This window comes from Lolium perenne, chromosome 2 (genome assembly GCF_019359855.2).
Source record: "Lolium perenne isolate Kyuss_39 chromosome 2, Kyuss_2.0, whole genome shotgun sequence".
Taxonomy (NCBI): Eukaryota; Viridiplantae; Streptophyta; class Magnoliopsida; order Poales; family Poaceae; genus Lolium; species Lolium perenne.
In genome coordinates, this window is record NC_067245.2 from 4,831,869 (window position 1) to 4,858,946 (window position 27,078).

General features: G+C 46.9%; 2 protein-coding genes and 1 pseudogene across 5 annotated transcripts; all 3 read left to right on the top strand.

The window, feature by feature from the left end:
- Window positions 1-18: 18 nt before the first annotated feature.
- LOC139835378 (glyoxylate/hydroxypyruvate reductase HPR3-like) lies at window positions 19-405 on the top strand. Its single transcript, XM_071825220.1, has one exon. It carries the CDS (start codon window positions 19-21, stop codon window positions 403-405), a length of 387 nt encoding a protein of 128 aa, XP_071681321.1.
- A 3,384-nt stretch (window positions 406-3,789) lies between these two features.
- Window positions 3,790-5,612, top strand: LOC139835935 (glyoxylate/hydroxypyruvate reductase HPR3-like; annotated as a pseudogene).
- A 1,895-nt stretch (window positions 5,613-7,507) lies between these two features.
- Window positions 7,508-26,790, top strand: LOC127330972 (uncharacterized). Of its 4 annotated transcripts, none has more exons than XM_051357059.2 (10): window positions 7,508-8,248; window positions 8,335-8,446; window positions 8,517-8,595; window positions 8,677-8,693; window positions 8,792-8,848; window positions 8,940-9,016; window positions 9,182-9,287; window positions 22,658-25,785; window positions 26,050-26,214; window positions 26,391-26,790. In XM_051357059.2, exons 7-9 carry the CDS (start codon window positions 9,276-9,278, stop codon window positions 26,051-26,053), a joined length of 3,144 nt encoding a protein of 1,047 aa, XP_051213019.1. In that variant the 5' UTR covers window positions 7,508-8,248; window positions 8,335-8,446; window positions 8,517-8,595; window positions 8,677-8,693; window positions 8,792-8,848; window positions 8,940-9,016; window positions 9,182-9,275; the 3' UTR covers window positions 26,054-26,214; window positions 26,391-26,790. The 4 variants fall into 4 exon arrangements, with proteins under 4 accessions (XP_051213019.1, XP_051213020.1, XP_051213018.1 ...); XM_051357060.2 differs by having other exon boundaries at window positions 8,558-8,595; XM_051357058.2 differs by lacking the exon at window positions 8,677-8,693.
- Window positions 26,791-27,078: the final 288 nt, after the last annotated feature.

The window sequence follows — 27,078 nt, forward strand, 5'->3', positions numbered from 1 at the left end:
AAGATTTCAATGGATAACATGAGGCCACCGCCACCGTCCAGCGACGAGAGGCCGCTGGTGCTCCTAGCGCAGCCGCTCTTCCCGGAGTTCGCCGCCGCGCTCGCCGGCCGCTTCCGGTTCGCTTTGGCAGCTGACGCGGCGGACACCGCCGAGGGGAGGGTGCTGCTCGTGGGGTTAAAGCCTGTCACGGACGAGCACCTGGCCGGGTTCCCGGCGCTCGAGCTCGTGGTGGGCATCTCTGTGGGCGTCGACCACGTCGATCTTGCCGCCTGCAGGCGCCGTGGGCTCAGCGTGACTAACGCTGGTGCCGCGTTCGCCGTCGGTCTCGTCGTCACCGTGTTCCGTAGGGTGGCTGCTGCCTGGGACCAGGCGACCAGGCGACCAGGAAAAATTAATATACACTGAAGACCAGGCGACGTATGATTCCTCTCATTAACAGTATAGTGTTCGATTTCCATGTTGCTCTAGAGAACTCTAGAAAATACAGATTTTAAGATTTTATTGGTTTAAAGGAAAAAAGTGAAGGAATACCATATACCTATGTAGTCGTCCTACTGTAACTACTCATCCCAAGGATCCAAGAAAATTAGAAATTGTGATTTTTCTTTGTTTGGTCCCAGCTACAAACAAAAAAGTGGAGAATTTTATATGCCCCCCTAGACCTTTGTTTTGAAATTTCATGCACGAAAATGAGACAAAGTCTTTCATGACATAATAGTATCATCAACATACTTTATCGGATTTGCTGGAAATTAGGCGTCCGGTTTTTATTATGTTTAAGTCATCTCTTCAGCTATTGATTTGCCTCATGATTCGGGGTGATATGACATTTGCAAGTTGGTTGCAACTAAGATTTTTGTAGTTGCAAGATTGCAACTGAGATTTTCCTTGTTACAAGTTGGTTGCTACCGTAGATTTTACTAATTGCAAGTGGATTGTGACTGAGAAAAAAATATCCACACCATTGAATTCTCTTTAAGATTCGTGTTGAACTATGAGTTGCAACTAGGTTGTAACTAAGAATTAGTGACGTCGTGTGACTGAGATTTAGTTAAGTCTAAGTCACCTAATTAAGATCTAGACGTGCCCATACTTTATATGTGATTTGACTTTAATTTGACGTGTGTTTGCAAGTTTTCATCCTATGAACCAAACACCTAGCCCCACCATAATTTTACCATCATTGATACTTTGTTTTGCACAAGCATTCCTATAACATGTCTCTATTTTTTAATTTCTATATTTAAAAAATCAGCCAACTAAGGAGATGCTTTTGTCATTGTATAGAAAAGAGAGGCTGATGTGAGTTTGGCGTTTTAGTGCTCGCGCAGTAGCAATTATTTTCTTTGAAAAGAAAATCAAAAACCACATTTTGAGGTTTGAAAATATTATGAACAAATCGAGATGTAGTCAATGATGTGTTGTACGTGTGCGCAAAATATGAACGCGAAATACTTTGTATTTTGCACGCTAAAGGAACACATCATTGGCTACATCTATAATATTTTTCCCGTTTGATAGTTTAAAGAGGATCGAAAATTAAGTTAGTTCTAGATCGACTTTAGAACCGCTAGATTTGTATCGCCCTAGAAATTCCAAACGGGAGAGAGGAGACAGAGTGCTAAACCCAGGGCAGGTTAACTATTTGCGCAAAGTGCATTACCATGATGCGGAAGACCGCTCATTTCCCCCTCCCCTGCTCTTGCTCAACTACACTTGCCTTGAGAAGCTCCCTTCTCTGACCGGACCGCCGACGGTCGCTCCGCCGGTTTAGTTGGCCGGAGTTGGTCTTGGTTTGGCATCGGAGTAGCTTTGGCGATCTTCGGCCGACATGGTGCGCATCTTCAACCTCCGTTTCGGAGGCTCTTCTCTGTTTCTGCTACTGGAGCTCGACCCTTCTTCGTCACCAAGTTGTGTGTCCCCGGTGGCTTAGAGGCGTCTAGTGGCGACTGATCTTCGTTAGAAGGAGGTGCTTGAACACTCTGCTATTGATCCTCGGCGGCGACGCCTTGAGGATGCCGCCGAGCTGTGGCAGAGACACCATAGGACTTGATTGCTTTCTTCTTTCTTTCTAGGGGTGTTTTGTGAATATTGAGGCCTTATCTTCAATACTAGGTTCTTTAGGGCGAGATTTATTTTGGGTCTCCTTGTAATTTATACGTGCGAGGTGCTTTTTGAATGAAAGATCCACCGGGGTCTTCTAGACCCCTCATTTGTTTAAAAAAATACCATGATGCTACCCTTTCTTCTTTCTTTGATTTGTGTACTCCTACGTGCTAGGACGGCATCTAAGGGCATCTCCAACGGGACGACGCAAAGGGACGCTGAACGACCGTTTGCGTCCGCCGGGCCGAAAAATGTGTCTAGTACCACCTACAGCGGGGCGACGCATAGTGACCGGGCCGTCCGCGCGGAAAGTGTCCGCGTTCGTTGCATCCGGGCCCGATCGGCAGTGACTAGGTAACCAAAATATTTCTTCATTACTATTGATTGGCCAAAAGATTGGCCAAAAGAACCATTTTTACAGAGATGGTTAGTCGAGTTAACCTAAAACTACAATGGCCGTACCTACTCGCCGTTGCGCGGCCTACCACGACATGGGTTAATCACAGTCGCGTGGCCTACTACGTACCTACTCGCCGTTGCGCGCCTACCACGACATGGGTTAATCACGGTCGCGTGGCCTACTATCGGCCGCCGGAGGGGCTAGCGCCGGCTGCCGAAGCGGGAGTGCTTCACGCCATCCGCGCGCAGCCGCACGCCGGCGATCGGACATCTCGTCCTGCTGCCTGCGGCGTTCGATGGCCTCGGCCAGAGAGGAGTCCCACATGACTCTCTTGGCCATAGAGTTGGCCGCCGCCACCTGAGCCGCCGCCTCGTCCGCCTGGGCCGCCTGCAACGCCGACAACTGGGCGTGGAAGCGGCCCCTGTCCCTAGCCGCCTCCGCCACTGCTTCGTCCCTGGAGGCGATGGCGCCTGCCAGCTCCCGGTTCTCCTGCTCGACCCGAGCGGAAGAAGGCCCCCTCCGCTGTAGCGAATCTAGGTCGGAGCACATGTACCCCCGATCCATGGCGACCGCATAGGTGTGGGCTTCCTCCTCCGCTACCAAAGCCTGTCGGCGCAGGCGTCCCCGCACAGGTCTCGAAGGACGCGAGCAGATTCTCGCCGGTCGCCGGCGCACTCGGCGGCCGGCACGACGTCGTCGTCGTCGGCGGCGATGTCGTGGATGACGGCGTCCGTGGGTGGGGCCACCGGAGGCCGCCATCGCCGCCGCCGTCTCCGCGAGCGCCGCCATGGCCTCGGCGAGCTTGGCCTTGGCGTCGGCGATTTCCGCCCTGGCCACCGCGAGGTGCTCACGCCCTTGCGCGCGCTCTGCCGCCTCCGCCTCCGCCGCCTCCAGGTCCAGCTGGTCGGCCTGAAACGCGTCGGCGACTAGCTGCTCGTCCTTCTCCGGGTGGGCCTGGCGGCACATCTGAACAACCTGATCCCAGCTAAGGTTGTGCTCGGCCATGGATGGATGCTAGGGTTTAGCTCGAGGTGCCGCATTTTGTCTGTACCATAAAGATCATATTGCCGGTCACTGTATTGTTCTTACCCTATTAAAACTGTCGGACTATATGTTTCTTGGAATCAACAATGTTCTTTAGCTGCACAACAACAACAACAACAACAACAAAATCATATGAAATCGGAGAGTGATCTTGTCGATGGATGTCTTTTTGTTATTTCTCAATAGATAATGGTGGGCAGTCAGTAGTCACCACCAAACGTGCTGGTGTCGCTCCAAAAGCAACTACTGATTCCATCCCTCTACCGGCCAATCCCGATGGAGACCACGCCGCAGTCGCGCGCCGACGAAAAGCCGTTGGTGTTCCTGGCGCAGCCGCTCTTCCCGGAGTTCGCGGCCGCGCTCGCCGGCCGCTACCGGTTCGTCCTCGCCGCGGACGCCGACTCGGCGACTTCTGCAGAGGCGAGGGTGCTGCTCGTGCCGGGGCTCGCGCCGGTCACGGCCCAGCACCTGGCGAGGCTCCCTGCGCTGCAGCTCGTGGCGGGCACCTCCGTGGGAGTTGACCATGTGGATCTCGATACTTGCCGAAGCCGCGGGCTCAGCGTGACCAACGCCGGGCCAGCGTTCGCCGTCGACTCGGCCGACTACGCCGTCGGTCTCGTCGTGGCCGTGCTCCGACGGGTGGCCGCCGCCGACGCGTACGTCAGGAGGGGCAGGTGGGCGGCCGACGGCGACTACCCTCTCGCCACCAAGGTTAGTATTTTTTGGCCGCTAATTCTGCGTTGAAAGACTATGTTTTCACATAGCTCGCTGGCTGCCAAGGTCAATAGATCGCGCGCGGCGGCCAGAATATTAGTTCATCGACATCGCTGCGACTGTACAAATTAGAGTTTCTTGATTCATCTTGCATCGCGCTTTTGCAAATTAAATCTCAAACAACACGAAAGATGTTACCTACTGAAATCAAAATTTTAAATAGCGAACCTATGCTTCTTAGGGCCGATATTTTGTAGGCGCTAAGGAAGCTACAGCGAAGCTAAGTTATTTAGCGTTTTTTTTTTTGGTACAAAACAAGAAAACTCCTAACAAAAATAGGCATCAGACATTCATATCATCTTTAAATATGACAAGAAATTCAATGATACGAAACTTGTACTCAACAATTACGATGATTTAGTAATAAAAATAGTACATAAATGCATATTGCATAAGTAGGTCCAACTTTCAAATTTGAATGTTAGAATATTTGGTCTTAGCGGGAAAAATAGCGTTATTTTTTTTTGGCTCTATTTAGCGTTTTAGCGCGATTTAGCGAGCTATTATGGATAGATTCTATTTAACGCTAAAAATGCTCATCTTTAGTGGGAGTCTTGTGAATCCGCTACAGCAATGCTGTAGCGAAGAGATAGCGCGCTATTTAGAACTTTGAGTAAAATTTAATCCGAGTCTTGTGCAATTAATGGCAGGTGAGCGGCAAGCGGGTGGGGATCGTGGGGCTGGGCAACATCGGCTCCCGGTAGCGTTGTCGCCTAGCCGCTTTCGGCTGCGCCGTCTCCTACCATTCGTTGTGGCCCAAGCGTTCATCGGCGTACAAGTTTGTCCCGACTCTGCTCGACCTCGCCGTCGGCAGTGATGTGTTGGTGCTCTCCTGTGCGCTGACGGACGAGACGAAATACATGGTGAACCGGGAGGTGATGGAGGCACTGGGTAAGGACGGCGTGCTGATTAACGTCGGGCGGGGTGGCCTGGTAGACGAGCCGGAGCTGGTGAGTTGCCTGCGGGACGGCGCCCTCGGAGGCGCTGGGCTAGACGTGTACGCGAACGAACCGGCCGTGCCGCCGGAGCTCTTCGGCATGGACAACGTCGTGTTGTCCGACCACCGGGCCGTGATCACGCCGGAGTCCATGCGCGGCGTGCTCGAGGTCATCACCGCCAACCTCGACACCTTCTTCTCAGGGAGGCCGCTCGTCAGTCCTGTGCAGCTCTGAACTCTGAATTGTTCAAACCATTGAGTCCTAAATAAATTGTCTTTTCGGCCTCATATGTATACAAACCATTTAGTTTCTACTAAACTAATACGAATTTTAGAATCTTAATTGTTCAATCACAGAGGTACATACTACCATAAGCATACTAATTTGCTTGATGAATAGCATCATTTCCATATGATCTACAACTGTTATTTCACCCAGGAAACCATAAGCACTAACGAAATTATAGCACATCACCAAATTTAAAGTTCCAAAAATACACCTACTGTGATATCCAATAATTTGATCCATGAAACCCTAATCCATAGCAAAAATTTACTACATCATCGAATCAGCAGTTTGTAGAATACTGCTACTCTAATCCTTCATCACGAAATAATCGAACCTTAGATCCTCAAACGAATTAGGCAGCAAAGGATATAAGCATAAATCATGAAATTGTCCATACTAGACATTAGTTTGTATCTTGCCACTGATATATGTTCAATCATTCAGATAGGATCTAGCTTATACCCTCCCCGTAGTGTTGCGAATATTTTCGGCAACTGGCTAAATGGGGTAGAGGTTAGGTTTAGGAGTTTTATCAGGGTGGGAGCGTTAGCCGTTATATGGTCGCTCTGGCTATGTAGAAATGACAAGGTTTTTAATGACAAGAATTCTTCCCTTATGCAGGTAATCTACCGATCTACGGCTATGCTCCGTTTATGATCGTCACTTCAACGATTGGAGGACCGCGACTTCTTTATGGAGGTGTCTACAAGATTGGAGAATTCGGACAAGGAGTTTATTATCCAACATGGGTGGCTGCATAGTCTGAGGATTGCGGCTCCTTCACCATGATTTCCTCGTCTTTGTATGAGAGCTTTACTTACAGTTGAACCTTTTATGTTTGGTTGTACCCGCGAACGGCTGTGTGCATCCTAACTATGCAGAGGCCGGATGTATTACGTCAAACTCTGAAGTAATAAAGCACCCTTTTTTCGAATCTTGCCACTGCTTCATTTCCTTTTAGCTAGCTCATCATTCCTTGAACCGGAACTTGCGTTGCTTGGAAATTTGCAAATATGGGCAATCATGTAACGGTTGAGACATCATCGAGTAAAGGGGAAGGATATAAGCATGCCCTAGTAAAACTTCAAAGCAATGTGTGACAATTGTAATAAGTTTATGTGTACATCATAAAATACAATGGAAACAAGTGCAATGTGAAGTAGCCAGACCTACATGAGGCAAACATGACACTTCGTCTCTAACTACCTTGAACATGATATTTATAGAGTTTCAGGATAAGATAGCAAGCTATTTAATTGCGAAATATATATACCATGGAACGAAAGGACCATTAGTCCATTATCTTGAAAGTCATTTACTTATATTCAAATACCAGTCAGACAAATAGGCTCGTGGCCGAAAGGCAAAAACTCTGGACCACCACAAGGATACCCATGGGAACCTGGAAAAGAAATACAGGTTAGGGGAAAAAAAACACCAAAAATAAGAACAAAGTATGTAGCAAATGATTATCAACCCACTGGTTCCTAGTTCTTTTCACTACCTGATAAGTTCTTGATTTGGTCGTCCCTCCATATTTCCTCTGTTCCGCTTCAGAACAGAATGTCCATTGGTTTGATCCATCACTGGTTTATACTGAACCAATATCCTACAGGACTGAGCATCGAGCAACATTGTCTTGTATAAGGACAAAGAAATCACAAGAACCGGCCCTCCACAACACCGCCGACCCCATCCAATGATACTGCTGCCTTTGACCTGCCTCTCTGGACACGCAAACCAAATCAGATAGCAAGTATTAGCGTACTAAGGCTCCAGTGTTCAACCACATAAAAAATGAAAAAGAAACGCTGTGTGATGCGCATAAGGCACCGGAATTTCCATTGCTTCGAAATTGCTGAAGCTTTTTAAAAACCCGACGGACAAATGACTCGAAGTGTAAGGGAGGTAACCTGTAGTAACATAAGCTACTAAAATACAACAATTCAGAATTTCTTATATCTCTCAAAGATGCGAGCAACACGGTTCTACAAATTGTTTGTTGTTGTTCCCGAACGCAACAAAACTATAATCAGTAGGTGGTATCACCTTCACTGATAAATAGTAAGTCCTAGGGTTAATGTTAATTAAACAATCTAAGCCTGAATCGCTAATTCCAGGAGGGGGTCCGAGTTCAGGAGCTGTGAAGGGAGCGTATCAAAATTTGTGGACATGACCCAAAAGACCCTTTTATCATCCATTGTGATATTTTAAAAAGTAGGCATTTAAAATATTTTTTACCCACAATAAAACAGTCCAATTGTAGAAACAGCGATGGTAGAAACGCAGACCAGGTAAAAAAATAACGAACCCAACGATCGCAATGGACAGCCTCCGATCTGTTCTTCCCAAGATCGTACGGACATAAACACGTGCGCGGAGAGTGGCATCAGAAACGTGGGTCATCACATTAACTGTTTCTCTTTACGAATCAAATTTGATCTTCTCATCGGCAATCGGAAAAGATGATACGTCTGCCTCCAAATGCAAGCAAAGTATATGATTCGTGTTTTCCTTTACGCAAAGAAGAGGACTAATGCCAAAAGCGTGGAGGCAGCTGCTTTTGTAACCCTTAAAAAAACATCCAAACCAATTTCGTTTGAAGACCTCTGCATGCACTTTCTCAGCTGAGGGTTTCATACCAGCGTTTAGGCTCCTGGAAATTCTCCTTGCTTGCTTGCAACTGCTAATTACTGAGGTTCGACCCAAACATCTCAGTTGGCTCAATCTGCATACTATGTCAACTATTGGTGCATAATGTACATGTTGGTCTCGCAACATCAGGGAATTGATGGGCATATCTTGCTACCCTGGAATTGTTGGACTTGCAGCTAAATCATGGGTTATACTTGCTTCTATTTGAGGTGGCAACCGCCCGGTTTTCTGTGAGGACAAGGTATTCGACTATTCTGATTCCTTTTGTAGACAAATCTATTGCTTCTTCACTACTAGTATATTTTATTCAGAGATCACATTGCTGCCCCTCGGTTGTCCTATTTTTTTCCAGCACCTACATCTTGGCAACTCCGTTCTGTCAAAACTGCGGTGAGTATTTGCTTATGTAAATATGTAATGATGGGAATATGTGGCAATGCTGAAGAAGTAATAACATATCATGATGTGCAGGAACCGGATGAGTTAAGGTTCTGGGCTATTTGTCATATTAAGCCTTAGAAGCATGAATAACACTTTCATTTGAAAACCTCTTGATTTCGTTAGCTGAGCATTTCATATTGGCTAGGCTCCTGGAAATTCTCTCTGCTTCCTTCCACAAGGTTGTTAGGCTGCTAATTACCAGGTACATTGACAAACATTTCATTTGGTTTGGTCTCCAAAACATCCCAACAGTATTGGAGTACGTACAGAGTACTGATATATCATGCCGACAGGAGCTGTTGGACCTACAACTGATCATGGGGTAGACTAGCCGCTGCTTGAACTGATAATTGGTCTTCTCTGGAAAAAGGTATTGCATCTTCTGTTTCTTCACTATCAGAATATCATTCCTTATGGTACACAGCTGTTTATTAGTTTGCTTCGATTTGCACATTTCCAGTTCTATTCTCTCACAACATACGCAGTATGCAATAATATAACAGTGTCCGAGAAGTTAACATATCGTACTGTGCAGGAACAGGTGGACTTAATCTTCAGCTCGCATATATCATGAAATTAAACATATTGCCTTTATTCTTGCGTCGTGGTCTTCTGTAAAGAGATTCACTATGATTTATGAGGTTATATTCTATATCTTATAAATACCCTTCAGGGGCCAAAGTGCTTACTATGCTTTTTTTCCTTATAAAATCTGCCATATGAAACTAATTGCACAGTCACTAGTAGGGAAAGGCTCATCTGTGGCGGACCTATATGCATATTCTCGTGGCGCATGGACGGTGCGCCACGTAATCTTCGCCATTAAAATAAGGATTCTGTGGTGCACGTGCTCATGCGCCACAGAATTAAGACATTCTGTGGCGCACCTATGCCTCGGTGCGCTACAGAAATAGGTGCACCATAGAATTAGTGTTAGGTGCGCCACAGAATTTGCTCGTATTATACACGATTTTCGTAAATACCCTTCAGGGGCCAAAGTGCTTACTACGCGTTTTTTCTTTACAAAATCTGCCATATGAAACTAATTGCACCATTTGTCCATTCTAAACACCCAATAGTAAATATGAGGCAATGACACACGTTTAAAATGGCCTGGTGGACGAGCCGGAGCTGGTGAGGACGCGCACACTACCAGTAATCCAAATACTTGTGGCGCATTCACAAAGCCGCAGGCTTCCAGTATTTAAGACAAACTATTTTTTCCAATATACATACAGTACAACCTGTTATGTAGCAACATCATCATGTATCAAAGTAGCAACATCATGTAAGGTAGGAACATAGTGTAATGTAGCAACATCGTGCATCAAAGTAGCACATTAGTAAGAAGAACATATATAGCTAACTATGCGCGTAGCTACTCCATGTTCGGCTCCGGCACCAGCTCTGTAGGTGGGTAATTGACAATTGCCCCGTCAGCATCTCTCGAGTCGTGGTATTTTCCATCATACGAAGAGGAGTCTAGGAGGTCTTTATAGTTGAAGTAGGTGTGGCCGAATACACGACCCATGTAGAAATGACACGTCGTCCCGGGCTGCATCCTGTAGAACTCCGTAAGTTGTATCCAACGAGGACCATGGAAATAGGTTTGGTTTTTTCCTCATTGGTGACTTGAACATTAAAGGTCCTCTCGAGTGTGGGCAGTGTGTCCTGCTAGAGGGTAACTTCAAATTCTCATAATTGATTAATGTTTCTATGTATAGGCTCCATGAAGTCACGCCTTGCGCTACGGGGGATAGCCTGGGCACAATTATACGAAAGAAACAACAATTAGGTCAAAGACAGTTTGAACGCAACTATATACGAATAACTTAGAGGCACAACATGTTGAATTAAAACATATCTTCATGGTTTAAAGGTCATGTAAGAACATTATGACAAACTGCTTGTCCTCAGACCTGACTTGGGCACAGTTTGCGCATATATTCATTTCTTGCATGGTCAGTTATGTTAATAATTATATTAAAGTCATATTTGTATTTTTAAGAAATGTCAAGTATCCATAGTTGTAAACCCTCATATGAAGACACACGTGGAAAAAAGAGTGCCTATAAGACCAAATCAAATGCACAAGCAATATGCATAGACATATGATAAGGTCTTATCGGCTCCTTTTCTCATTAAATGGTGCCATAGTATAATCATCGGTCGTTGCAACGAAACAAAACCAAAGAGAACACCAAGTAGGGCCAACTCAAAAATATGCATCATACTTACATTTTCGACACAAACCCAAGGGACGGTGCTAGGGAGCCAAGTATAATGCACAACTGTATTTGTGCATATCACATGGGTCGCTAGCACCGCCCCGGGATCACACATAGCGCGAGAACCTTTTAATCATTGACATATAGCTAGATTATAATCATCGGCCGTTGCAACGAGACATAACCAAAAATGAATATGAAGTAGAGCCAACTTAAGAACAACATGCCTCAAACTTACATTGGACACACAAACTTGATCAAAGATTATTCTAGTGAGCCAAGTAGGATGCACAAGATTTGTATTAGTTTGTGCATATCACATGGATCGCTAGCACCACCCCCGGGTTACACATAGTGCCACAACATTTTAATCATGGATGCAACATCGCTACCCGCACGCCGCACCATGGATGCAGCCCGCCGCCGCTCCTCCGCGCCCTAGCTGCCGCATCCGCTCCTCCTCTGTGCTTCTCTGCTCTGCCCTGGCCACGGCCGTTCCTCTACGGGCGTCGCCGCTGGAAGAGATCCCGCGCCTCCCCATTCCTACCCCACGCCGCTGCCAAAGGGGCTCCCGTGCCGCCCCCTTCCTAGCCTCGCGCCACCATCGGAGGGGCTCTCGCGCAGCCCCTTCCCTAGCTCCCGCGCCGCCGCCTGGATTCATTTTATGCAGCCACCGCCTAGAGTCCACTGCGCTGACAGCTAGAGCCCCCGCTCCTCCGCCTGGAGGGGTCGAGCGCCCGCCGCCTGAAGGGAATCCTCCCTACGCATTGTCGGGGCCGGAGAAGAGGATATCCACATGCTCCACCATGGAAACGGACGAACCTCGATCCGCACACGATGGCTGATACGTTGCCCGAACCTCAAACCAGGGGCGGACAAGATTGATGCGGCTGGCCGCCACCGCACGCCATGGGACAGAGCATCAGCTTCCTCACCGAACGCTTCTCCGCCACCGACGGATTTCGTTGCCGACCGGCTATGCTTGTGTCTCCTGAATTTTTTGTACAAATAGATTTGAACCAATATTACATTCGTTACCATGTAATGTTGGATACATTAAACCAAAGTGTTAGATGTATCGCAGAGAAATGTTGTATAACAATGTCGTATTTTTGAAAATATTACATACGTAGAAGAAAAATGTTACGTACTTTAGGGAATCTTTTGTGTACCACTGGTGAAAATAAAATGTACCATTATTTCGTGACTAAATGAAAATTTGGACACCAATGTTACATACTATAAAAAAGTTGTTACATGTAAACCGTTTTTGTACCACGATCGGACGCGCGGAATTCACCCACTTTACTAGATCGGATGGTCCAGAAGATGGCTGATGAAAGGTGTTTGTACGGCTGGCTGATTGCTAGCGTTGGCCCTTGAAGATTGTATTTTCCGTGAACTTCCCCATCGGGGGTATCTTCTCATATATAGATGGATAGGTACAAACATAGAGTACAAGGCAACAAAGGATCACATCCGATCCTTGCCAAAGAGTAGGAGATATACAAACACATCACAATTCATTCCCTATCAGTTTTTTTCCGTAACTCCTGAGCCCCTCTCGTAGAGGCGATTAGGGTTTCGTGGACACCGGCAGCGCACGCTGATCTCATCGACGGGGCGATCAAGTTTCCTGTGACGAGACATGGCCTCGTCGGATCGAAGCAAGGGGAAGGAGACGGTGACTCTGCCGCCCAGGGTGGAGAGGGCAAAACTGGAGGAGGGTCTTGGGAAGCTGGACATCACAATGAAGAGGTTACCCCTCTGGTGGTGGATGATCGTGAGGAGGGAGCGAAGGAAAAGTGGATGCTGGTAGGTAAGGTGCTGTTTCGTAGTGTATTCCACATACATACCATATCGGCTGCACTGCACCCTACGTGGGGCAATCCGAAGGGCTTGTTCTTCCTATATTTCGGAGAGAACTGTTTTATTGCTGAGTTTGCCACGAAGCGGGATCGGGACCGCGTATGGGAGGGACCTCCATGGCATGTAAGCAAAAAATTCTATGATTTTGAAAGAATTTGAGGATTGCATGACACCCTTAGAACTGTGTTTTGATCGGGTCTAGACATGGGCTAGGGTCCTAAATCTTCCCTTCAATCTGCGGGAGAATAAGTGGTGGCTTCCAATAGCGCACTGCATTGATAAGAAGGCGCTGTGTGTTTAATTTGATGATTTGGGTGGTTTCACAGATGCAGGGTGACAATTGACATTGCCAAACCACTTAGGCGATGGATTTTGATCGACTTGGCCAAGAGAAATAGCGTGGACATATAAGAGGTGCAATATGAGCAGATACCACACTTCTGTTTTTCTTATGGCAGGTTGGGTCATGAGGATACTTTCTGCCCAACTCCAGGCTCTCGGGATGAGCATGGTAATCTCCACTTTGGGAAGAATTTGTGGGCCCCTAATGAGTGGAAGAAAAATTCTCACAACGAGGGCTTGGTGAGCGGGCATTCACATGCTCCAAAGAGTAAGGAAGATACACGTTTCTCGAGCACGGCTGAAGAGAAAGGATCGGAGGGTTCCTCTCTGCTGAAAAAGAACAATTTTCACAAACGCAAGAAGCGGGGTACCGCCCAGGAGTATAGAAAGGTGGAGAAACCACAGCTGATGATCACGTCAGCACAGAGCACGTCGCTGATGGAACTCTGGCCCTTGCCAACGTCACTCCAGGTTCTGCGACAGAGACTAGTAATAAGGCTGGGGAAGGAGAGTTTGATGCAAAGAAGAAGAAGCCAATCCCGACAAACTCTGAAAATTTTGCAGAGGCTGTTCAGCAGCCCTGCCGGGAACAATGAGTTGCTTAAGCTAGAACGGCCGCGGGCTTGGGAACCAGGCTGCTGTTCGAGAGCTTCACAAAGTGGTGAAGCAAGAGCGTCCCAGCCTTCTCTTTGTCATGGAAACGAAACTTTCCAAGGAGAGAGTGGAAGGTTTACAGAATTCGTTGGGCTTTGCTGGATGCTTTGGGGCATCTTGTGAAGGCCTAAGTCGTGGTATTGCTCTTTTTTGGACGTCTGAGGTGTCCGTTGAGCTAAAAAAAATCAGTTCCTGCCATATTGATGTGATGGTGTGGAATAATGATCAATGTATGAGAGACTGGAGACTAACAGGATTTTATGGGGCTCCTAAAGTGGAGGATAGGCATCATAGCTGGCGCTTTCTTCGTACACTGTTTGCGATTAAGCATCCGGTCTGGTTGTGCCTGGGAGATTTCAACAAAACACTCTTTGCATCTGAACACTTCTCCAGGGCGGCGAGACCGGAGTGGCAAATGCGAGCCTTTAGAGAGGTGATAGAGGAGTGCTCATTCCAGGATCTTGCCTGGTCTAGGATGGAATACACTTGGGACAATGGGCAGATGGTAAAGGCTAGGCTAGACCGAGCCTTTGGTAGCGCTGCCTTCCTGAATATGTTTGAGCATATGAAAGTGAGACACATTGTAACAACTGAATCGGACCATTTCTTTGTGCATGTGGACGTCCGACCGAGTATGGCTCAAGGGGGTGCAAGAGGTGGTCAACAATTTAGGTACGAGAACATGTGGCGCCAAACTCATGTGGATTATGATCAGCTGGTTCTCGAAAAATGGAACAAGGGAGCTGGCGGCGATGGCTCCGAGCGGTGCTATGCAGGCATCAGACACAATGAAAACAAGCTTGAGCACATGGGGTTCAAAGGAATTTGGATGCCTGGCCCGCAAAGGAAGAAAGCTTCGACAGAAGCTTGAAAAGCTGCGCAGAAGATCTATTGGCCATGGACCAAATGATGAGGATCAAGCGATTGTGAAACAACTTAGAGAGAACCTCCGGAGGGAGGAAATTTGGATGCGGCAGCGATTACGGGTTCAACGGCTGCGTGAAGGTGACCGGAATACTGCTTTTTTTCATGCCCAAGCTGCTCAACGAAAGCGCATGAACAAGATCACCGAGCTGGAGCGCTCGGACGGCAGAAAATGTAGTACTTGGGAGGAAAGCTGCGAGGAAATCCAGGAGTTCTTTCAGACTATTTATCTATCTCAGGGTTTCAGATCCATGGACGATCTGTTGGGCCTCGTTCCAACTCGAGTCTCACCTGCCATGAATGAAACATTTGAAAAACCTTATACGGCGGAGGAGGTGAGGTATGTGTTATTCCAAATGGCGCAATCAAAAGTGCCAGGTGTGGATGATTTTACTGTGGGGTTTTTTCAGCAACACTGGATGCTCCTTGGCGATGATCTAGAGCGGGCTATTTTGGGTTTCCTGAATGGGGGATAATTTCCTCTTGGTCTGAATGACACATCTATTACTTTGATACCAAAGGTAAAACATCCTCAAAGAATTTCTCAATATCGGCCCATATCTCTATGCTCAGTTCTCTATAAGATTGCCTCCAAATGCATTGCCAATAGAGCTAGAGTTTCTTTGTGTGAGATTATTGGAGAAGAACATCGCCTTTGTTCCCGGATGCCTGAATATGGATAATGTTTTAATTGCATATGAAAGTGTGCATGCAATAAGGAAACGGAAGAAGGGGAAGAATTTTGTTAGTGCAGTCAAACTCGATATGATGAAAGCATATGACATAGTTGAGTGGCTTTATCTGCAAGCGATCATGCTGAAGTTGGGTTTCAGTGCCTTGTTTGTCCGTTTGATTATGAAGTGTGTGACATCAGTAAGGTTCACTATCCGTGCGAATGGGGAGATGCTTCCATATTTTACACCTACAAGGGGCCTTCGACAGGGTGATTCGTTGTCGCCATATTTATTTCTCATCTGTGGAGAAGGGTTTACAACCCTGCTGAACTCGTTTGGGAATTATGTTGATCGAGGGATTCGTGTCACTCCTAGGTCACCATGGATAAACCATCTATTATTTGCTGATGATAGTCTGATCTTTTTGAAGGCGAATGAACAAAGTGCAAATAGATTGAGTGAAATTTTGAGGATATACGAGGAATGTTCGGGACAATGTGTGAATAGGGAGAAAAGTTCCATTTACTTTAGTCCTAACACACCTCTGTCTATTCGTCAACATCTGAAGGGCTTATTGGGCATTACCGTGGAAGCCTTTAGTGAAAGATACTTGGGGCTACGAACGGCCTTTGGGCGCATCACAAGTGGAACTTTCGACCATATTGGCGAGAGGATCCAGAGTAAGATGCAAAGAGGCTCTGAGCAAATGGTCTACTGTGCTGGGCGCGAGGTTTTTCTGAGGGTAGTGATACAGGCAATTCCAACCTTCAGCATGTGTTGTTTTCTTCTAACTAATAAAGTATGTAAGCAACTGGCCTCATACATGGCTAGATACTGGTGGAGTGGCTCCATTGATCGAAGATCAATGCATTGGATTGCATGGGAGTCGCTCGCACTACTGAAGAGTAAGGGCGGCATGGGGTTTCGAAACCTTGAGATGTTTAACTTGGCTCTCTTGGGAAAGCATGGATGGCGTTTCATCACCAATCCGGAGTCTCTGTGCGCTCGGGTATTGAAAACAAAGTTCTTCCCATATACCGATTTTATGCATGCTATTGTTCCTAGTAGATCATCTGCTACTTGGAGGGCCATTGTGCCTGGGAGGGAAGCTCTAAATCTCGGTCTTCTGAAGAGGATCGGAGATGGAAATTCAGTGTCGATATGGATAGACAAGTGGATACCTGGTATCCGAACCATGACACCATCAGCCCAGATTAGCAGGGATGATCTGAATAGGGTATCTGACTTGATCGATACGGAGAATGGAACATGGAAACTGGAATTGGTTAGAAACAACTTCACAACCCCGGAGGCTGATGCTATCCTCAATATTCCATAGAGGCGAGGTGGTGGTGATGACACATGGGCTTGGGGACTCGAGAAGACGGGGATATACTCTATTAAAACATATTATCGTGCTCTAATGGCACGTAACGAGTTTAGTACTCTAGCGGAAGGGACGGTATTTCGTTCGATGCACAAAAGGGTGGAGCAGGAGGGATCACGACATCATCTTCTGGCTTCATTGGGGCTTGGAGTAAGCCATATCTGGGTATCATGGATCCTCTAATTTAGATAAAAGGCAGCTAGTGCCCGACTTTAAATTAATAAAGCCCTTAGGTTTGAAACATAGTGGCGGCATACAGCTTAGCCATCACGCTTATGAGATAAACAAACTAGATCGATAAAGCAGATAGAAGTAGGCGAAGCAACGCTGTCGCGCTCCGCACGGCTGCCCCCGCACGATCCTCGGAGCTCGCGCACGCTAGCCAACGCCACCTAGCTCTCACTTGCCACCATGTCCGCGTGTATAAGCTTTAGTTGCCTTGTCAGCTCCAACAGGTTTGCTCTGTCTTGGTGCTTTGCGAGTGGCGCCTACAGCTGCAAAATAACAATGATTTTATAAAGAAGGTTAGCAGGTTTCGAAATCACCCTAGATTCAAACACATGCTTATTGTGTATGTTCCAAAGCGCCCAACTTTGAGCCGCAAACAAAGTCCAAATAAGACGCCGAGGACGACCCGAATAACTAGAGAGAATAGCAAAAAACTGAGCAAAGGATGTGGGAGACCAACGGCATTCTAGCAGCTGTCTAACCACACTCCACATAAATCTGGCGAGCGAGCAAGAAAATAAAATATGATCGGTGTTTTCCGGACTGTCACATAAGGCGCAGCGCCCAGTGGCCGGGCCAAGTCTCGAGGCGATCAAAAGGCTGGACGGGAGACGATCAAGAACGAGCTGCTAGTTGAAGATACGAATTTTAAGCGGTAATTTGGCCTCCCAAATGTCCTAGAAAAGGCTACCGAGGCTCCCTTCGATAGCTTGTTGTACATTGAAGAAACTGAATAACATCCCGAAGGGTCGAGGTTCCAGACTACCTTGTCCTCCCCAGGACAGAGGTTGATATGCTCTAGAATATGTTGTAGTTCCTCCCATTCCTGTCGGCTGCTAAGTTAAAGGATCTTCGGAACCTGAGTCTCGAGGGCTCTTCACACGCTGAGGCGACAAGAAGTTGTGGATTATCACAAATGTTGAACAAGTTGGGGAAGGAATCCCTAAGAGGGTGCCGTCCCACCCACAGGTCTAGCCAGAACATGGTACGTTTCCCATCATAAACCATGTGTTTGGCTCCGAGTTTGAAGAAGTGTTTGATTTTATGCAAGCTTTTCCAAAAAGGTGAGCCCCCACCCCTGATCCAGCGAAGATATCGGTCGTAGTAGCATACTTGGCGCGAATAATCTGAGACCATAAGGCATTGTCCCCCTGGTACAATTTCCAAACCCATTTGAGCATAAGAGCTATATTCATTTCCCTGGAGTTGAGCAGTCCTAGCCCCCCGGCTTCCTTAGGACGGAAAACCGCCGGCCAATTCACTAAGTGATATTTACGCTTTGGTCCCGATCCTTACCAAAAGAACCGAGAGCGATGCGAGTGAAATTTGGAGTGAACCCCATCTTGGAGCTAGAATAGTCCCATGGCATACATGGGCAAACTAGCCAGGCAAGAGTTGGAGAGAATTATCCTTCCTCCCGAGGAAAGAAATCTTCCCAACCAAGTTTCAATCTTTAGGCCTAGTTTTCTAACCAGAAACATCCATTGGTCTATTGAAAGCTTGCGATCAGAAATAGGGAGGCCTAAGTACACGAAGGGGAATGCTCCTAGCTTGCAATTGAGCATGTTGGCCACCCTCTGCTGCACCTCAATTGGTTGCCCCATAACGATCACCTCGCACTTGTGGTAGTTGATTTTAAGCCCGGACATCTCCTCAAAACACATAAGCAAGAATTTTAGGTTAATGATCGGTCTCTCGTCGTGCTAGATAAGGATCAAGGTGTCGTCGGCGTATTGCAAATGCGAAACCTCCCCGGGAACCAGATGAGGCACAACTCCAAAGATGTGGCCTGCCTCTCCTGCCTTAGAGAGCATGATGGAGAGAGCTTCCGCCATAAAGTTAAAGAGCAAGGGGGAGAGAGGGTCTCCTTGTCGCAAACCCCTCTTGTTGCGAAAGAAAGGCCCAATTTCACCATTAATGGAGATAGCGGTCTGCCCTCCGGTTACTAGTTGGATGATCCTGTGAACGGCTCCGCCATCAAAACCCTTTGCACGCAGAACCTCAGTCAAGAATTCCCAATTGACCCTATCGTAGGCTTTTTCGAAGTCAGGCTTTAGCAAAATGCCCCCTAGCTTTTTGCTTTTCATTTCATGGATGATTTCTTGAAGAGCCAAAGCCCCGTCAAGAATAAATCTACCCTTTATGAATGTCGTCTGATTATGGGTGATAACACAGTTAGCAATCGGGTCCAATTTTGTGGCAAATGCCTTGGAGACGATCTTGAAGATCACATTGATAAGAGCAATTGGCCTGAATTGCGTAATTCTATCAGCACCCGGCACTTTTGGAATAAGCAATAGCACACCAAAGTTTAGACGGGCGATGTCGATCCTCCCCAGGATAAAATCGTTGAGGATGTGTAAAACCCCATGTTTTACTAAGGGCCAGCAGCGCTGAAAAGAAAGCCACTGGGAATCCGTCCGAACCCGGTGCAGTGTCGGTTTTCATCTCCTTGACCATGGCCGTGAGCTCTTCTTCCGAGAACGTAAGAGCTAAGTGCAGGTTTTCCTCGGGAGAGACCCTAGGTGAAAGTTCCCAAGCATGCTGAGCAAGTCCACAGAGATGTGGATTATCCGAGCCTAACAGATCCCGGTAGAAGGAGTAGATGTGCTCTTGGATCAGTCTTTTATCCATAATAGGGCCAGCCTCCATATTGAGAGAGGATATTAGGCATTTCCTTCGGCATCCGTTGGCGACGGCATGGAAATACGCGGTGTTTCCATCCCCTTGCAAGGACCAACGCACTCTGCCTCGTTGTCGCCAGTATTCCTCCTCTAGCTTGTAGATATTGATGAGTTGTTCTTTGAGATGATACCGCAAGGCCCAACCTTGTTCCTCCAAACCGTCCGCATCGGCTTCCTCATCAAGCAGTTTGATTTGGTCAAGCAGTTGTGACTTGATGACTCTCTGTTCCTTGCCGATATTCTTGCTCCAACCCCTCAGATATTGGCGCAGACCACCGCTCATGCCCTCGCCACCGCCGCTGATGTCTCTCCCTCCAATCTGAGAGCCTAGGCGATCCCACACCTGGGACACCAAATGGTGAAAATCAGCAATCTCAAACCAGCCTGTTTCAAAGAAGAAACGGTTGCTTCTAATCGGAATGTCTTCCCCAGTATCCAGGATCAGTGGTGTGTGATCAGAACCCAAACTAGTTTCAGCTACCACTGAACACAAAGGAAACCGAGGTTCTAGAATTGGCGCGATAAAAACTCTATCCAAAGACACTACGGACATGATTAAGCTGCTTGTTTGTCCAGGTGAATCTCGCCCCTGTGCGAGGGATCTCCCGAACAGCCCAGTCACTGATAGCCTCGTTGAACATGTTGAGCCTAGCCCAGTTAATCCTATGATTGTTTTTGTCTTCTTCACTCCGTATCAGGTTGAAGTCCCCACCCATGATAATGAGATCAACTGTGCGGTTAATTTTGAGAGTGATCTCATCGAGGAATTCCCTTGAGAGGGAGTGATCAGCCGGCCCGTAGATCCCCATGATCTCAAGCTTGAGGTTGGTTGCACGCCACAAGGCCGTAACACTCAAGAAGTATTGTCCCATGTCGATATTACCAATCTCGAAACGGCTATCTCTCGAAACTCCATCAACATGCCTCCCGATCGGCCTGTTGCAGTGTAACCAATGCCGTAAGAACTTTTCCCCTACTTCTAAGCTACGGAGTTCCAGTAAACTCCTGTTTGACAGTTTCCTGAAGGCATACCACATCTATGTGGTGATTTCGAAGGTACTCCTTAAGCAGGGTCCAGCGCCCCTTACGCCCGAACCCTCGAATGTTCCAGAATAAGCAACGCATTAAGACACCAGTCCTTTCGCCCGTGCTTGGCGGGTTCACGGCCTTGTACCCTGTACAACAATCTTCTTTGCTACTCTGCGGCCCTTATTGGCAGGGGCACCAAGAGCGGTTCCTGTGCTGCACCCTTCTGGCACCGAGGACTCCCCGCATGGGTCCGTTTCTTGTTCGGCACACTTCGCGGCCTCTGCCGCCTCTTTTTCTTTGGCAAGTTGAGCCTCAACCTTGGTACGGGCCAGAGTGCTGAGGCTTTGGCTCTCCGAGATGGGTTTATCTTCGCCAAGCTCCGAGGTTTTTCGCGAGTGGAGATGGAAGTAAACTGTTTAGAGGTTGTTATCCTCTAGGACTCACGCGCAGTTTCTCGCTCAGTAGTAGCAGATGTTCTGTTAGAAATAGAAGGGCTAGCCTCATCGTTTATTTCTTTTGTTATTTAGCATGTAAAGAGGGCAGCCAATGTGCCGGTTCACCTGTGTGCGAAGTTAGCATGCACGCAGGAGGAGACGCCCTGTTGGATGGACCTCGCACCTAGTTTCCTCACGACCAGCCTCCAAGCTGATGGTGCTGGAATAGTTTCATGTGAATAAAAGCCTGAAGTTTTCCCGCAAAAAAAAAGAAGAGTAGGAGATATACACAATCTCGTATAAATAGAAAATATCAGCTAAATAGATCCTATCATTAACAGTCACGACGGCAGCCAGAGGATGCCACTGGCGGTGGCCGTGGTCCGTGGAATAGAGAAGATGAGGACGTGCTAGCGGTGTTGTGGTGCCTGCCGCTGCAGTCGCTAACAGATCAAGAGAGTATGCGAGACGGGGGAGAGAGAGGAGAGGTAGATGAGGGAGCGGTGAGGGGGCTTACCCGTGGTCCACACGGACTTCTCCATCCTTGCCGCTCGATCCCTGCTCGTTGTCCCGCCTCCATGCCGATAGGGTCACCGCCGCCCCAATTATCTCCCAAGGTCAGGCGGCTAGATGGGCGGGCACCGCCGCTAGGTAGTGGGCACTGGCCGGGACCAGCGACCACGTCCGGCTAGCTGCAGCGGTCAGTGTCGGCCGCCACTGTGGCTGTTAGTGCTACAATGACCAAGGAGTGGATGCCGCTGCAACCATCAGTAGATGTCGATGTTGTGAGCATGCAACAATGCTAGGAGCCGATAGGTTGCTCGCTGGAGTTCGGAAGGACGACGTTGGGCGGCTGGTAGGTGCTGCTAGCTAGCTGTGGCTGATCATGAGAGCTGCAAGTTCTGGCGGCGGAGCTGCTAAGGTTTTGCCGCTGCTTGCGAGTTGCGACAGACTGTTATGTCGCACGGCTGCAGCTCCTCCCTCGGCGGTGCCTAGCGGCCGCCAGGCCTACACCCGAGTCACCTTCTGAGATGTGTTTCATTTTCGTCGAGCGGACAGACGATGCGAAGAAGAGACAAAAACTCTTTTTTACAGCCAACGTTATGTGCTGGAGTGCCATCCACCACAAATTATTCTTTGAGATTGGTGAGGCTACTTGTACCCCTTTTGACAAAACTGAAACATAATTAAAACAAATTTGCAGTACAAAATGTTTCAAAACACGTGAGAAACATATGTGAAACTTTACTTTGAACACTAAATAAATTTTCACAAATTTTAGACGTATTTCACAAAACTTTAGAAACTAGATCAGCACATTAGCATGACGTCACCTTTCGGCACATACCGGAGCCGTTAAAATCGCTGTGAAGAAGGGAGGGTCATCGGAATGGTTACCTAGGTTGCGATCGGACGGTGCAGGGTTCGGAGGATGAGACGGTGCGGGGTTCGGAGGATCGGACCCTCGCTACTATCCTTTTTTTATGCTTTCACATGCATATGTATTAAGCATTCGGAACATAAGCCACGGCCACTGAACCAAGTTGTTTTGCTTCAGGAGTTGAGGAGTTACGCCATTCAAGATACTGTGGATGAGATAATTAAAAAATATCTGAGCAATGCCGAACCTTTCTATCAGGGTATAAATAATATTATATACTTTGATGGTTGGTGTGATGGACTCGGTGCGTCTGCCGTTCTAGCTGCCATAGCAGAACCAGCCAGGTCGAAGTTTGACGTAGTTATCCACGCGGATTGCTCAGTGTGGAAAAGCAGGAGAGACATGCAGAGAAGGATTGCAAAGGATCTGAAGCTCGACAGATCTGCAATGGATTTGTTTGATAAGCAAGACGAGGAAGATGATTTCAATGGGTTAGATAGAGGATCTAGAGCTGAGATACTCAAGGTTGCTAAGCTCATCTTCCAAATTTTAGATGGCCGCAGGTGTTTGATGATTTTAAGCAATGGGAGTGACAGTGAGGTTGATTTGGCTGCATCTGGCATTCCTGTGTTTGACTGGAGGTGCAAAGTGTTGTGGACATTTCAGGGGAGGTTTCGACTCGATCCTAAAATCAGAGACAAAGTGAAAAGTGCTCATGTTTTCCTTTCCGTACGAGTTCTAAGAAGCCTGCTACCTTTAGTGCATCAAGAGGCTGCCCAAATTAACCATGATGCCAACTCAACTGTAATTGCAGATTGTTGGTTCTACATGTCGCTCCTGCAATATAAATATGACAACTCCATTGACTATTATCAGGACACCCATGCTTCTAACTATTGGGTGTGTGATGGGATCGTATCTGGAGATAATGCGTGGGAGATTGGTGGCCAACTACAGGAAGCAATGCGACTGAACTATATTCAAAATGAGTATCTCGAGTTTATTCGCCGGACTATTAATCGACAACAAAAGAAGAGCCGATGGGTTTCAATCACATCAAAGAATGCCAAGGTACAAAATATCCAATGTGTGCCCAAGGAGACAACGTCATACTTCTTGGCACTAGAAAAATCTGATCATCCAGCAATATTGCCTAAACACTTGTTTGGGCAATCTAGCAAACTTCGTGTGTTGAGTATCTCTTGGTGCACCTTCAATTTTGCATCCCCGCCTTTTATCTGCTGCAACAATCTAAGATTTGTTTACATAGACAGTTGCAAAGATGAAGATTTAGAGATAATTGGTGAAGGACATGATACAGAATGGACATTTCTTAAAAGCCTATGGGTATTGGACATACGTCATACACGCTGGGACTGGATCCTGTCCCCAACAAAGATGGTGCTGATGATTGAACTTCGGGAGCTAAATCTGACGAATACAGGAGCTATTAGGTCTGGTTGGTGCATGGATAAGCTTGACATGACATGGTTGTGTGATCTTCGGAGACTCCGAGTGATCAATTCTTCTACTTTCTTGACAACACTTGTAGAGGAATCATTCATGGGCATGCATAAGCTCGAGCTTCTTGACTTATCTGGAAATAGTGCCATGCAAGTTTTGCCAAACTTGTCAGCCGCAATTGGACTGAAGGTGCTTATTCTTGATGGTTGTGATGGGTTGCAACATGTTAAGCCTGATGTCATGTCCACATCATTGGAGTCATTCAGTTTTGATGGATATGGAAAAGCATCCAGGTGGAAGAATTCAATGCAGATACCCGAAAAGGAAGTTCGGCCTTCTTCTCGTTATAATCAAGAGCTTCCAAAAGTATCAAAGATCTCGCTAGAAGGTTGTGCACGACTGAAGAATGTATTCCTTCGGGGATTGCCAAACCTAGTGGAGTTGAACCTTTCTGAGACAGCAATCGAAACACTCGACCTCAAAAATTTGAAGGTGGAGAACTTGGTGTGCCTCTTTCTGATAGGCTGTGAGAACCTGCGGAGAGTGTGCTGGCTTGATGCAGAGGACCCGCCATTGAGGTCGCTATGTGTGGACACCAGAGGGAAGCCTACAAGATCGAAACTAGATGGTGACTGTCAACGATCTCATTCATACTTCGAGGAAGACTACACAGATGTCTCGTTTTACACCGACTACGTGTTTTACAGCGACTACACACATGTCGTGGCTACAGATATAAGGTTTTTTCGAGGCTTCCATGTGTTTGGTAGTAATTTCCGCTTGTATATCTCATCAACTCTCAGTATTAGACAACTTCTAGAGATCGAGGAAACAGAAAATGACGGCTCTGATAATGAATTGTATCTTATCCCAGTAGTAGGATCATCATCATTCCCCTACTCAGATGTGTTTGAGGAGGTTTCCGAAGAGGGTGATAGTGAAGACATCTCGAAGCAAATTTCCAATCAGCTTCTCCCTTCAAAGCGTCACATTGAATTTTCCAAAGGAGGCTGCAATTGGGAATTGAAAAATGGTCTTGAAATTATAATTTCCTTGATGAATAGTGCCCAGTCCCTACACGTGCATGACAGTTGCTCCATCACTGCTGCTAACCTTGAACTCCAACAAGCTAAACAATTCAAACATCTCAGGTGGTGTCGTATTGAGAGGTGTCCCAAGATACACACTGCCTTTGTTGCTGAGACGTACCACATGTCACCAAGCTTCTTCAAGAGCCTAGAGATATTATGGGTGTCCCACCTCCTAGCAGCCCGCAGCATTTGGAGCAGAAGTCTTAGTATTAGAGAAAAACCTGTTGTCCCCTTTTCACAATCAAAAAATAAAATAGACAGATATAAGAATGCCTTTTCAAAGCTGCAACATATACATTTGCACGCCTGCCCCAGGCTCACTTTTGTACTTCCCTGGTCATTTCCTACCTTGGATAGCTTGGAAACTATGCACATCACATACTGTGGTGAGCTCAGGCAAATCTTCCCGAATGGAGATGAAAGATACTGGCAACAACTTGCTACCAACATAGAATTTCCGAACCTTAGGACTATCCATCTTCAGGAGCTCCCCATGCTGCAGCACATCTGCGAAATCAACATGACCGCGCCGATGCTCGAGACCATCAAGCTCAGAGGCTGCTGGAGTCTGAGGCGGCTACCAGCCATCCATGCTGGCCGTCCACAATACAAGCCGATGGCGGTGGTGGACTGCGAGAAAGACTGGTGGGACATGCTCCACTGGGATGGGTTGGAGGCAAGCCGCCGCCTCTTCAGTCCGCTTCATTCACGGTACTACAAGAAGACCATACCGAGAGGATCACTTCTCAGGTGTGCAACATGTCTACTGCCGAATATCTAAAACTTGTACACCCTGTGTCTAAAAATAAGTGACTCAAAATTTTCTAGATATGGATGCATCTACACTCTGAAAAGGTGTGCAGATATAACTCTTTCTAGACAAAGTTGAGTTACTTATTTTTAGACGAAGGGATTATATATAATGTGATTTCTCCATATATCTATCTGAGGTCATTTTTCATCATGTCTTCTGAATTTTTCTTGTTTGGTTCTCCTTTTCACTCTGATGTCTAGGTAACCAAGAGGATCCAAGACTACTACGTGATTCAGTGTGCTTCTAACGACAGGAAGTTGATGTAATTGTTTTGGTTGTTTATTTGAGATTCTACAAGTCAGAGTGCTTGCGTTTGTGTTTGTCTGCTTTGGAGATGCTGCGTGAGGGTTTTGCCCAGTTGTCAGGTGAGAAGGTCTCTCTTGTGCGCCTTCAGTACAATACTTTCAGATCCACTTAAAATATTATTATTTACATAAAGGTATTTTCTATTTGCGTGGACATATTAGCTTCTAGTCATAACTATTTGTTTGTTTACAGCACTCCTAATCAGATTTTACTGTTTTCTATCTATCATATTTAGGACTCAGGAGAGCTCTAAAATGCATGTGGTTACTACATCGATCAGCTGCCTACCAGATTGGTGTCACCGCGACGCTCGATTAACTACTCACGCACCATATGTCTCCACTAATATGTATTGGTGTGTTTGTCTGGCTTGGGAGCTGCTAGGTACTTGAAAGGTTGTCAAGCTCATCGGCATAGTAGTTTAATTCATCAGTTTATGAGTCTGTTGGCGCAACAGTTCTGTTTTACTGAATCTGTACGTCCCTTGTTACATCTGTTTCTAGTTTCAGACCGAGTCATGATCTCAATCGTGGGATGGCACGATGGAAGTGGATCATGGCATAGGATCCGGTCCAAGTTTGTGAGTCTTTCCTTATGTTGAATAAAAGGAAAAGCGAAAAGGACGCTTGGTTTAATGCATCGCAAAACTCTGTCCCCAGTCTCTCTTTGTTCCTGAGTGTTTGTTGAGTGCAGGGAAAAGTTCAGAGTGATGAACTCATAATTCCACCGAAAATCCACAAGATCGTTTAGTGTTCAAGGCCTAAGATCCAATATTTGGTATCAGAGCCTCTGTTTATTGGACGCGATCGCAGCAGTGGTGTCAGTTCGTGGCGTAGAGGCGGCGGTGACTGATGATGGGTGACAAAACTCCTCCGAGCAGCGGCGGAAAGTACACACCGCCGAGAAAGAGGCCAGGTGGTGAT

Excerpts from the sequence above, each read along its gene's own strand:
- LOC139835378 (XM_071825220.1), top strand. The coding sequence starts at position 19 with ATGAGGCCACCGCCACCGTCCAGCGACGAGAGGCCGCTGGTGCTCCTA.